Source organism: Centruroides vittatus, unplaced genomic scaffold (genome assembly GCF_030686945.1).
Source record: "Centruroides vittatus isolate TY-2023 unplaced genomic scaffold, ASM3068694v2 contig_349, whole genome shotgun sequence".
Classification (NCBI taxonomy): Eukaryota; Metazoa; Arthropoda; class Arachnida; order Scorpiones; family Buthidae; genus Centruroides; species Centruroides vittatus.
The window spans coordinates 2,616,957-2,630,921 of record NW_027122172.1 but is presented as its reverse complement, the minus strand read 5'-3'; the positions used below and the strand labels follow the sequence as shown (position 1 = coordinate 2,630,921).

Below are 13,965 nucleotides of genomic sequence, written 5' to 3'. Positions count from 1 at the left end.
TTCGCATTGTTTTCTTTCTCGAGATTCCATTTTAGTTTTCTAATAATTTCATTCGAATTTTTCGAGTATTAAATTGGAAATTCTGGAACAACTTTTGTCCGTTTTTTCCCTCTAAATCATTGCCTATTCTTCACTATTTAATGTTGAATAACAATACATTTAGATAAACACAATGAAAATAATACTAGAAATAGCCGTCGTTACATTAAGATTGTGTTGTCTCCTTATTCAATTTTGCTTCGACAGAAACATTCTAATTATTATAATAGAATTTTAATTTTATGGTAACGTATCGATTATTTTATAATCATTCGGTAGTTTTATTTAGAATAACCTTTATAAATCTAACGGTCTGAAACCGTATTTAATGTTTAGTACAGTTCCAGGCCATAACTTAGTACTGTAATACTGTATGTAACTATAGCACTGATCTTAACCACACGATACTATAGGGTTACGTAGCTCTTTAAAATAATTATAGGGCCTTTCTTTGGTTTTATACGCGGTACTCGTCCCGAATTACTATATTTTTTGTTACGAAATTAAACAAATCGCGCCATATTTCATAATACGAGCTAATATTCAAATTAGTCTTCGATTTAAGCATTTGTGTGCAACGGATTATTCATTCTCGCTTCGGAGTAAAAGATAAAGATCATAGAAGAAGGTGCTAAGTCGGCAGTCGAAGTTCCCATAAGGCGTGTTACATTCTCGCATAAAAAGGTAACAAAACGAAGCGTTAAATTGAGGTGTAACGAAACATTAGCGAGGTTGAAGCCGAAGTTTTTCCTGTAAGCCTTGAAGTTTGATAATGGCGTTTGGAACGTCGAGCGTGATTCCACTGACTTTCCAAACGCCATTGTCAAACTTCTAGGCTTAGAGTAAAGCGGCGCCGAACCTCTGACGTACACGTTTTCGCGTTGAAAACTTCGGCCTCAACCTCGCTATTGTTCCCCTTCGAATTTTACCTGTCGAATTCGTACGAAGACTAACGTTTCGAAAGTAAAAATAGTTTCGTCAACTAAAGACAATTGGATAAAGAATACTTATCATATTATAACAGACAAACACCCAAAAGTAACAGGGAAATTAAAGGTAATATATTGTAACTGCGTTTATTGTTCTAGGACAACCTATGTACTTAACCCGTAACGATTCGATTTTCTTATCTTGTATTACCGAATTGTTTAAGATTTATGTATAATCCATAATTTTTTTTTTTTTTTTTTGTAACCATCGTGAATAACAAAATCCCGGTTATGGATTTTCTTCTGTATTGTATATTATATACGCACGAATTGAATTATCTGAAATTACAATTAGGCTCGAATTCAGGAAGGAAAAACAAAAGAGTAGACAACAAGGGAAAGTGCATTTTAATTTTGATAAAGTATTAATTCGAAATACAATTCAAGATATAACTTGCAGTAATGAATTTAATTTTACGGAAGTTTACAGGAACGTAAATGTTCCTAAGATAGAAATGTATCGGCCCCTTCGGAGAGAGAAGCTCTATAATTTTCAAGTCGGTGTAACTGTAGAGCATTGTAATATCATTTAAACGGTTATTAGTATTAAATAATATAAAATTCTAAGATATACGCGAGCATTTACGGTAATGTATCGGTGATGGACAAAAGTATCGTCAAGTTCTCTCCGTAAATGTTCGATAGGGTTCAAATCCAGAGTTGCGGGGTCTGCGTCAGAGTACCAGGCTTACGATAAAGTAGCCATAGACGGACAATACGAGCCATATATTTAGAGTCATTGTCCTACTGAAAGTAAAAGTTACCATCCAAATTTAGTTTATCTACACTTTGCTGAAGATTTTTCTTGAGAATATTTAAATACATTATTTTGTCCATTGTACTGTATGGATAAAAATTTTCCCACATCAGCAGCCGACGGGCAACTCCGTTCTATCACACTACGGTTTCCCATATTGTACATTTTTTTTCCTCGCAGCTCTATTCTGGGCTTTCCTCAAACTGAATTTTTTGCATTACTACGTATCGGAGTTAATTTACTTTCAATACTTTAGACCAAAGTGAATTACTTTTGTTTATGTGATCGTGTACAAAGGCAAGCCTCCCCTTTCCATTCATTTTACTCATATACGGTTTTCTTCTGGCTACTCGCGCTCTCTAACCAGCACGATGGGTTCCGCGGACAGTTTTTGGATGAAACACCTTGTCCAAATCCTTCTCTAGCATTATTGCAACGTCGGTCGAAGGAATCACCTCGCCTTCCGCTGGTCTCTGGGGCTCAACTCCCGGAGATGGCCAAATCTCGGTTTATTTTCCACGCAATGAGTCGATTTAAAATGCTCAATTACATTTCTTACAGTAAATCTATTCTTTTAAACTATTTTCTCGATTTCTGAATATGATTTGTTAAAATTATGCAAATACTGTATAAAAGAATGATTTTTCTTCTGTTGTTTCAGTGCCCGTGCTATTTATTTTGGTAATAACAGCAAGTAGATTGAAATAACATTAATTATCAGTACTGATAAGAATAAAAGAAACAGGATTTCGTACATTTACCATACCGAGCATTAAAAAAAAAGACATAAACGGAGCTAATACGCGTAAATACTTTTGTCCGTTCAAATTATATACAGTATATACAAATACTTTTCTAACTTTTCAAAAGCTTGAAGTATGTAGGGGAAGGTGGTGCAAGATGGGGCAAGACGGGGACGTGTGTTTATTCGTGGTTAACGCGCTTTCATTTAGCTGTTATTTGGAGAACTAAATGTCAACCTCAAAAGGGATCGCGGGACGAGAGAACGTCCGAATCGCTCTCTTTGGAAGTAAGACAGTTTTCCACGTTTCAGCAATACTTCATATAATTTTACGCCCGCTAAAAAGTTTCTACAAAATAAGTATTATTGTGAACTTTTACATTACCTTTCAGATGAAAATATTATGGTATTCGAAGTAACCTTTAAGCTCGAAATTGTTTAGTTTTGAAATAAAGTTGACCCGTGTTTGCAGTCGGTACGAAAAGTGCACGTTGGGACAAGACGGTGGGGGCAAGATGAAGTACCCCATCTTGGCCACGAAGGCTAGAGGCGCTGCGATATCGTGCAACGAACTAGTTTTAAATTCGTTGTCATTGATAATTCTATATAACCTTTTCGAATATATAAAATAATAATAATTTTAAAAATGATCTTTTTATATAGAAAATGAAATATTCCACTTTTAAATCATATCTAACTGTACAGTATATACTGTATTAGTTTATTATTTATGTTTTTACATTTTATTTTATTTATGAAAACATTTTTTAAATTTAAATACGATCTTAACAAGAAATAAAATGTGAGATAACGATCGAAATAAAAATATTTTTCCACGAAATAAAATATCGTCTGCTTACAAAATAGCGAAACTGAGCATGCGCGAAGTGACAGTATCGTCTGGTAAAGTAAGTTCAAACTTTTATATTTATTTATTCGGAAAATAATAATAAATGTAGCCGTTGTGATAAATGGGCACACTGTTCTTGGGCCAACATTGAAGAAAACGACAGTTTAACCATTTTAATTTGCCCTTCTTGTATATAAAAATAATATCCCCGTCTTACTCCACTGGTGGGGCAAGATGGTGCATTTACATCTAATTTTAAAATATTAAATTTTCTTGTTTTTAAAAAACGTTTTTCAAAAATTATGTAGTTGCTGAGAATAAAAAAAAAATTATTGTTCTCATTAAAGTGGTTGCCATCTTATGACTTTTCAAACCTTAACGTCCTCATCCTGCCCCACCTTCCCCTAAATAATATTTTTATTTAGCGTTATCACGCTATGAATAACATCTATTGAATAATTATTATGTGGAAAGTTCATTGGGCTACAAGTTTTTGACTGTTAAATGTATACATTATTAGTAAGAATTGCATATATTCAATACTTTTGTGCTACCACTGTATATATTTCATTCTGATATTGCTTATATTCAAGTTATTCAAATTAAACTCATATTTAGGGAAAATATTTCTTTTCGTATTATTTTGAAACAAAATAACATTATAACGCACAATTTGCCAGCGAAGAATTATTATAAAGCTCGCTTGTTGGAGCTTATTAACGTGTGTATAGCGAAAGTTGTCTGTTGTAATGACTTTTTTGAAGAAAAAAAATCGAGAATTAAACCGGATCCTTAATCAAAAAATTGATAAAAAAATTAGTCAATTAGTTAATCTTTCAATTTGTCTATAGACTACACTTTACCACCTCCCCCTTTACAAACCCCGCTTTTACCTGGCATAAATTTTTTTATGATAATTGTACGAGATGCTGTATTGTTTGCTCTCGTCGCTGCGCGATATTTTATAATTAAAACTGTTAATTCCGGGTACGTAATCTTGATTTATGACAACTAGCCTAGGAGAATTTAGAGTTCGATTCGCAACAGTTTATGGTAAGGCGGAGTATATTTCTGTATATTTACAGTAAATAATGATAATGCGCTTTGTATAATTTAATTTATAAGATAATTAGACTAATTTACAGTATATACACGCTATTTTATATATACAATAAATTTTCCATCATTTATTGAAAGAAGTGAGTCGTAGATGATGATAAAATAGCGTACTACACATTTAAACATGTATACGTAGGCGTAAACTTGTTAAGCTTATACAATTGGGCGTACAGGGCCCAATTGCGTGGGGACATTTTAAATTCGTCCATCCACAAATTCACTTTACGATGGAAGAATTTTATACCCATCGAGATTTCGAGCAAAGACCCGCCATTCTTGTAATCTTCCAATCACATGGCTTTCTCCTCCCTAAAAATGCTAATAATCACGGTAAATAAATCGAATTCCTTTCTTTAAAAATGTATTAAATTCGGGTAAACGTTTTTAAAATAAATCATTTTACGAGAATAAAATAATTTTAAAACGATATAAGATCAAACTCAAACTCATTTAACATAATTAAGGTTTTATCATAATTGATTAGGGGTTAATTATAATAAAAAGACTGCTAGCGCCATCTGAAGTCGTGTAACGGAAACAATCCATATTATTATTATTATTATTTTGAATATAATTAAGTTAAATTGTTTTTTCTTTTTATTACATATATAATTAAATTAGTGACAATTTCGTATAAAATGCGAAAAAATATTTAAGTGGTAATCGATAAATGCTGCGAAACAATCGATCAATTAGATCATTAAAAAAATCGATAATCGTAGTTAATAGAATTAATAAGAGAGTAGTAATTTGTATGACGTAAGGAAAATTTGGTCGCGGATATTCGAAATCGGAAGGCATTTATGCAAAGCGAGGTTTTCCTTTTTATTATTTCTATAGGCTATGATAGGAAATAGGCAATTGTTACGCAACGGAATCGTTATTGTAATGGTATGATACACTATTACAAGCAAAGGCAACTGCAACGTTCTATGGGTGGCATGGCCACAGAAAAGGTCTTTCTGGCGGTCGAATGTAACCGTTGCATCAATTGCTATCTCAAACCGATTTTCAAATATCTTCGTTGTTTTGGCCTCTCCGGTGTGGTTCCTACCTCCTCTTGCGGAACCGCTACCCTTTCCGGTTCCTGGAGGGATATCGGTTTGGTCTTGGCCCTATGGGCTTGGTTTTCGTATTTCTTGACTTTATGGCTAGTTGCATACTTTTATTCCGTGGGTGATGATTTCTTAGTTATCGTCGTCATCAGAGAGATATTCCACGAGGAATATTTGACTATTCTTTTAATGCTTACGGTCATTGTATTCTTCGCATCCCTCTTAACGTCCCTGTTCAATTATTCGGGAAGTAGAGACGCCGTAACTGCTAAATTTTGCCAGTTATGGAAGGACGCCAACCAATCGATGTACTACAGTAACCTAGGGGAGAATATTATACATACCCAAAAATGGCTCCTGTATTTTTGGTTGCCTTCGTTCGTCTGTTTTGAAGTCTCTCTATACTTGAATACGATCTTCGAAACATATTTGAAACTATGGCCGAAAATTACTTTCGTCGGCAGATTGAATTTGCTCGTTATAAGTGCGTTCAACCTGTTAGTGTTCCTCGTTTACTTGAACACTTTCCTGTATTTTTACTTAACGTGCAAATTACTGAAACTGAAATTTAACGAAGTCGTTGAAGAACTTCGTTCCATGTCCGAAAAACCCGAAGGATCCGTACACATCAAAAAAGTACACGCTAAACATCACAAAATATGCAAAATCGTCGAAGCGGTGGATAAATTCCATTGCAAGTACATCTTTCTGGTGTACCTCATCTCTCTCCCGTCTTTGTGCATCGTTTTGCACCAGTTATACCTGGCCATTCAGAAGAACTACAATTCGACGGGTACACACGCTGGACTTTGCGTAACTCTTGTATTATCCATACTCTCGGTTACGCTGGCATCTGGTTCCGTTTCATCGGCAGTCAGTCGAATTTTTTTAGAATTTCTTTTTTAATTTTGAGTAAAATTAATAACTCTAATTTCTTGCAGGCACTCAGACCGAAGGAAATTCTGCATAACTTTTCAATCTTATCCTTACCGAGTACAGCGAGACTGGAGGTAAAAATAGTTTAATTACTTACTTAAAATGAATTTTTAATGTAATAATCACAATTAAAAATCTAATAATTGAATTTAGTTGAATATATTTTTGGAAAGACTCAACGGTCCCACAATTGGATTCACGTGTTTAGACTTCTTTGTCGTCACCAAAGGAACTCTTTCTAGTGTGAGTACAATTAAATATTTTGTTACGAAATTCATGATTTAATTACAATTACTAAAAATAATTGAATTAATATTAAATTGTTTTAAACGTTAATTTAGATCGCAAGTGTCCTGGTTACTTATCTCTTGATGTATTTGCAATTTAACCAGTCGAGAAAATCTCAGAATTAGTTTTTCAAATTCTTAATTATTGATTAAATTTTTTGCTTTTTTAGAAACTCGATTAGCGAAAAACAAAATTAAAGATTACGAATTTTTTTAAAATTACATTTGAAATAATTTTTAATAAAATATCTAATAAATATTCAGTTTTAGTTGAAGTAAATACCTCTTTTTTCTAGATAATTAAACCACGAATAAAATACAAAGGCACCAATTAATTAATTGCAGTTAAATAATTCTGCAAAAATACATAATGTGATTTACTATTAAAAAAGATTTTTATAATTGCTTTTCTCAAGTATAGGGAAAAAACAAAAGTAATTAAATAGAATTCGGTGAAATAATAATTACTTTTAAACTAAATAAGATTTTCAAAAAATGCAATTAGTAATTGGAGGGGGAAGACCTCATTTAAATATCTCTTTTGCTATTTTTAGGTTAATATAATATAATTATTATTGAGATCATAATTTTTGAAATTTTCTCGTGCAAGCGTATATATTTGCGCATTCAAGGACATTTCCTATCTTTATCAGCAGGTAAATATCTTTAAACACTGCGTAGTAGTAAGATCGATTGCCATCGTTTTATCGTCTTTGGATCAATTAATTAACATCCTTGACCAATAAATTGATGATTTCGACCTTTTGTTTTCCAATTATTATACCCGCGACAATTGTTTCGCTATTATAATTGGAAATGAAATCCTTCATTTCGTCGGATTTTCATAGACTTTAATATGACTAGCAGTTTTAGGATTTAATTTAAAAAAATTATTATTTAAACATATTTCTACAAGCTTCATTATTACAGTGTTGCACTCAAATTTTTTTTCCCCCTCCGTTAAATATAACCTATGGACTCTCTCAATCGCGTTTTGAAAATTTGAATTCTTTTTAATGCTATTTATTGCCAAAAATTTAAAGAAAGAATTAATATTATTGTTTCAAAACTTTATTTATAATCATATTTAATTTTTTAATCTAATTAATGATAGCTTTTTAAATGTATTTTTATCACTTTACTGTAAAAGTTCAATTTTAGGAGAATTTAATTCTCATTTAATATCATTGTTAACTGTAATTGAAAATTGATACTTACCTATTTAAATTAAAATGAAGCGATTTCTGTATTTCTTTTTCTGTAACTGAAAATAAAATTCAAACAACTTTGTATATTAACAAATGTATTTATTTTTCTTTATATTAATTTTTTCCTTACACAAAACTGCAACATTAACATCAACAATAAAACAATTTTTTCTTCTTTTTGTTTAGAACAATAAAATTTCTTTTACAAAAAGAACATAAAACTAAAATCGCAATTAAACACAATCGTTATCTAAAAGATTAATGATAATTAAATGACTAGAATATAGGACGACAAAGAAAAATTTAAATATAATTAAATTATTGCACGCTTAATTATGTACATTCTAATACACGACTGTCATTCAGATATATTATTTTTCTTTACCCAAGATACATTCAAATGATTCATGCGAGACAATGGGAAAAAGTATTAAGATCTAATCGAAAGCAAATTTGTATTTTTACAATAAAAAAAGAAAAAAAAGGAGAGAAGATTACTGCACTTTAGAAATAGTCAAAGTGCATTAATATATTTAAAAGGATTGGGACTCTATTTATAAAACTGGAAGATTAAAATTGCAGTTTCCTGAATTTCTAAAATGAATTTTTTGCATCATAAAAATATATATATTTAGGCACTATCATTTATATAATAAGTATATATATTTGTACATCATTTAAACATTACTTTGGTCCTTAAAATTGATTTCCGTTTTAGAATATTCGTTTACCTGGCGTTAATAAATATTGATATGTTCTTACGAGATATTTACACGACTCGACATTGGAACTGCAAATTTATCCCAAGATGCTTTGGCAAAGTGTGTAAATACTGTACTTCGAAAACACTCTTCCGCACTTTTTTCTCGGTGATGCCAAGCGTACATTTAAATGTCTAGTCAAATGGTCTCGGCCAGCAGTTTGCAGTTCCCTTGTCGAGAACTGTGAATTTGAATAAAATATCAAAAAATTGGGACTTGGAAACAATTGTCACCAACTTAAAGTACAATATTTAATGTCTTCTTGTTTTTTGTATCTAAACGTTGTACTTTAGTTCTGGACTCTTGCCCCCAAAGCTGTTTTGTACATAAATTTATAAACTATAATACAAAAAATATATTAAGCTAATAATTTAACAATCTTTGGTATTATAAACGAGTTAAAAATGAAATTTTTGGAAACCGCACGTTTAACGACATTCGATTTTAAAATTTATAAATGAAAACAGAATAAGTCTATTGCATTATGTATACGAACGATACAGTTAATGAAATTTTCTGTTTCGTTTGTCACGTGTACAGTGGCATCGGCGTGTATATTTACAAATATAATGTTTAAAAGTACAAATTTTTAATGTTCTTTGGCAGAGGGGAGCAAATTTCAGCTGATTTCTTCGTTTTCTGGCTTGTCGCTGTCGTTGAGAGAGGCGATAGAATCCGATAACGATGGAGATTTCGAAGCGAATAAGTAACCGTCCAGGGCGGAGAAACGTCTCGGCGATAATTTACCCTGCGAACTAATTCTTGTTTTAAAGTTCTCTTCCGATAAATAGTCTTCTTTATAAGTGGGAAGAGCTCTTATCGTTCCGTATAATTTATTAATATTGGAAGCGACCGGCGCAGAATACGGCAGATTGTAGTCCAGTAGAATACTGTGGTGGGGCTGTTGCGTGGCGTTGGGGTAAGGGACGACGGAGCACGTATTGGCGTCCGAAACGTCCTCGACCATACCCAACGAGGAAGATCTCTTAGACATTTTCTGGCACCTGTGCTTGGTAGAATTTCCCAGGAGATCGCCCAACTGTAAGACGGGATCCGGACCCTCGTAAGAATGATGTTTCACCAGAGGTTTTGTGGTGGGACGGGGAAGACTAGACCAGTGATTGTTCCCTACGGTTAGCGAACTCCTTCTGGGACGAGTCAAGTCGTCTCTCAGGTTTTCTTCAATTAATACGTTCCAATTACTTGCGGAGAGAGACTGCGCTTTCGGATCGCCTTCTCTGTAGGCTTTTCTTTTTTTCATACGACTGTCGTTAAACCTCGAATAGAAGCTCTTCCTCCAGATTCGTTCGCTGACGCTTTCCTCTTGATCCGAATCGATTTTGCAAACAGAAAGTTCGTTCGTTTCGCACACGGGCATTAATTTTTCTTTGGCATTGTTATCCGCTTCCGCCAGCGGTTGCAAATCGGGATGACTAACGGGCGCAGCTTCCTCTCTTACCTTTTCGTCTTCCGTTAAATGTTCTAACTGATTGGTCGTTTTATATCTGTAATTGTAATTTTCTAGCAGACCGCTTTCTTCGGCAATGAAATTCGGTTTTACGTTATACGTATTCTGTTGGGCGATTAAATTTCGGTAGCCCTTTAGTTTGAGAGCGTCCAACAAAGAAAGCGTCGGCAGTTTATTATCGTTAGTCTGAGGTTGAAACGAACCGGCTACTTGAGGCTGGCATTTGTGTGCCGCCTCTTTCTTCAAATTGTCTAAATCCTGCCCAGTCTTTAATTTATCCTCGTCGTCGTCATTATTATTATTAGCATCGCTCGGATTACACGACCGTCGTTCGTTATTTTGAAATTTAATACTGGAATTTTCCAACTCTTGGTTTTCCCGTGAAGTTTTTCCATTCGACATCTTACTTTTATCGTAATTATTTAAGTAGGCGGAATATTTATTTTCCAAATTGATATTTCTACATTCGTTTTCTTGCTGCGAATAATTTTGTATTTTGGGTTCGTAAATGGTCGGATTTTGAGGAATATCCACCGAGAGCGATCTTCCGTAATTATGTTTGGATCTCCTGATCGTGCCGTAAATGTCTCTGGTCGAGGTGGGAGGCATAAAATTGGACATATTACGAGGTTCGTTGATGAGAGAACTGGCATAAAGTCTGTCCCTCTGCTGCTGAACCATTTTATGACTCGAATGACAGGACGGTCTTCGCTGCCAAGTTCCGTAAAGTTCCGCCGCGTTGGTCATTCTGTTCGACTGATCGTTATCTTGAATTCCGTACAAAGAAGGTGGTTTAAAAGCCGAATTTTGTAAATACAACCAAGACGTGTTTAAATGAAGCGAATCTTTATAAATTGTAGTGTAGCTGTTTCTTCTAGTGAATTTCTTATCTCTGTTACAAGTTTCGATCGGGTTATCATTTCTTCGTTGGATAACGAATTGGTAGAATTGTATTCTTTCGGAGCTACGTCTACCGAATTATAGTCAATTTGGCTAATGGATCGCATTGTTTTCGGATACTTGTTGACCGGATTAACGGAATTATCCTCTATTTTACGCGCTCCAGACGACACGTTAGAATTGGTGGACGAAGGATAATTATAATCGAAATGAATATCAAAATCTTCGTCGTTATCGGAAGAATCCTTATCGGTCGAATGTCCGTTTACTTGTTCGGATTTAAGCCAATTACGAATTCTATTTTGATGATCCGTATTTAGCGAGTGTTTAGTTTGCTTTTGTCTAGAAACGAAAGACGTGGAGTATCTGTTACGACTGGGACTTCTGGAATGAAGAAACTGAAGCATGTCGTTATAGCAGCTTTCCGGAAGATCGTGGATGTCTCGTAATCCGAGCGTATTGTATTTATCGGAAGAATGAGATAACGACGAGAAATCGGAATTTCTTCTTTTCGAATGCGATGCGCTTTTACTTTCTATTTTACTTTCCACCAGATGCGATTCTTTACTCGTAATCTGTTTCTGTGCCAGAGACGTTAATTCTAGCGATTTTTCGTGTTTAATTTCTTCAACGGACGCTGTTTCGGCCATCGAGTTCAATTCTACATCAATTTTTGCCTTTTCCTTGTCGTTACAATTATTTTCCGACGTAATGTCCGAGACAAATTTGTTCGTTTTTACTTTATCGTCATCTCCTTTGGTGCTCTTTTCTCGATCCCCATTACAATTTGTATCGAGAATTTTGTCCGATGTGTTCGTTTTTTCTGAATTTGTATTTGGAATATTGGAATCAAATTCAGATGTCGATGAAGGTGCTTCGAGAATGGGAGAAGATATCGGAAGAAAGGGATCGTTTGGAGTTTTCTTTACATCAGACGATAATTTATCATCATCATGTTCATTTGATACATTATCAAATTTTTGATCTTGGGTAGCAGAAGAATTTTCTGAAACAACAGATTCGGCAGTTAACTTACTCGAACGGTTTTCTTTTTTTAAACTTTCCGAAGACAGATTAGGATTTAAGTTTGAAGTTTCCAAATTTTCATTTTTCAAAATTACCGTGGAATTCTCCTGATTTTCAATGCACGTGTTACGATTACTTTCAGCTTTTATATCGTCGTCATTTTCTGAATTTGAAGTTTTTTTTATTCCATTTTCTGAATTTTCTTGAACGTCGGACTTTGTTTCTTCGGTTTCTTTCGAAATGCAATCATTAGTATCGCTTCTTCGTCTCTGTTCGTTTATTTCCTCCTTTAAGCCGGCGCCTTGTTTGGATGCTCTTCTCGGCAGGGTCGTGTACGCATTCGATTCGATTTTCTGCTCGAACTTACTTCTGGCGTCGGACACCCTGCGAGTTGGAATAAACACCGGTTTCTTCTCCTGAGTTTTAGTTTCGAAAGTTTTCTTTACGTCCGATACGGCCCAACTTGGTATATTTACTTTCTTTGTATCCGCTCCTTTCGTCGACTGCGAAGATTCAAAGAATTTTGGAATAACGAGTTTACCGGGACCTTTCTTCGCGGATGCCTTTTTACTATCTTCCGAGTCTTTTGTTTTTGAATCTTGACTAATTTCCCCTTCCATTTTCTCGACGGCATTCTGTATGAAATTCTTCTTTTGTGAAATATTATTTTCCACGCTATCTTCAGTTTTTATGCTATCCGAAGATCTTTCATTTTCTGAAGAATTACTCTTTTCTTTGTTTTTTACGTCATTACTTTCGTTTTTACTATCGGTAGTTGATTCTGCTTTTACTTCCAAAGATTTTGAATTATCACATTCTTTAGTTACGTCCTTTACGTTTTTATTATCTAATAATATAGTCACACACTCGTTTACATCTCTAGTTTGCTCTTTGTTATTCTCACTAGCAGTGGGCAATTCCTGTAATTCGTTATTTTCCTTATTTTTAGCATCCGTCTGTTCTGACTTTTCGGGGGTTTTGTAATCCAAACTTGGTTTTCTCGGTCTCAGTTTAATGCAGAAAGTTGTAACTACTTCTTTTGATTCGTAAGAAATGACGTCGTCTTTAGTCGAATCGTTTTTATTGCTTGCATTTTCGTTGAGAGAACTTTCCGCATTTATTCGTCTTCTCCTGTTAATGGTATCTGTTACAATTGGTTTATTTTGAGTTAAATTATCTTGTACCGAATTAATACTTGTTTCTTTTGATTTTCTAATTACGGTTAAATTATTTTCTGTAGTTTTTCCAACCTGCTTCTTCACGTTACTTCCAGAAAACAGAAAACTTTTATCGGCCGATGAACGAGAGCCTTCGTTGGGAGTGATCACATTATCTGCCGGAGATTCTAAATCATTTAGCATTAGACTATCGTCGGAACACGATATACTATTACTGTTTACTAAATTACCAGATCTTTCTGCCTTATTTTTATTTGGAAGGGTTTCATTTTTTCCGTCTTTTTCTCCTTCGATAGCGTTATTTTGGTTAGAACAACACAGTTTTAAATTATTCGGTATCTTTCTCGTCACCGACTTATTTTCTTCGGAAGTTTTTAAATGTGGCACGTTTAAAAGAGCATCCATATTTACCGGTGAAAAATTAGCCATGTCTTCTGCGACTTGCAATAACGAATGTTCGTAACCTAAATTAACCCACCAATGATTACACGTGTCGAGTATAGTGGCACGTTTTGTTGGCTGAACTGTTAAGAGATCACGTATTAACCCAGATGCATCTGAAAGCACGTAGGAAAAATAAAATAACAACTTTAGTAAATTTGACGTTAGTTTATTAATAAATTAAACTACAGCAAAATTAAAGTAGCTTA

The 13,965-nt window shown here is 34.0% G+C and overlaps 2 protein-coding genes across 2 annotated transcripts in view; one reads left to right on the top strand and one right to left on the bottom strand.

The window, feature by feature from the left end:
- Positions 1–5,939: 5,939 nt before the first annotated feature.
- On the top strand, positions 5,940–6,900 carry LOC136974504 (uncharacterized). The gene is made up of 4 exons (XM_067269415.1): positions 5,940–6,424; positions 6,493–6,561; positions 6,641–6,730; positions 6,829–6,900. Exons 1-4 carry the CDS (start codon positions 6,149–6,151, stop codon positions 6,898–6,900), a joined length of 507 nt encoding a protein of 168 aa, XP_067125516.1. The 5' UTR covers positions 5,940–6,148.
- Positions 6,901–8,060: 1,160 nt separating this feature from the next.
- LOC136974416 (uncharacterized) overlaps positions 8,061–13,965 on the bottom strand; it is a 50,515-nt gene continuing 44,610 nt past the window's right edge. Inside the window, 2 exon segments of the mRNA XM_067269285.1 lie at positions 8,061–11,049; positions 11,052–13,872. Coding sequence (XP_067125386.1) covers positions 9,363–11,049; positions 11,052–13,872 — 4,508 coding nt within the window. The 3' untranslated portion in view covers positions 8,061–9,362.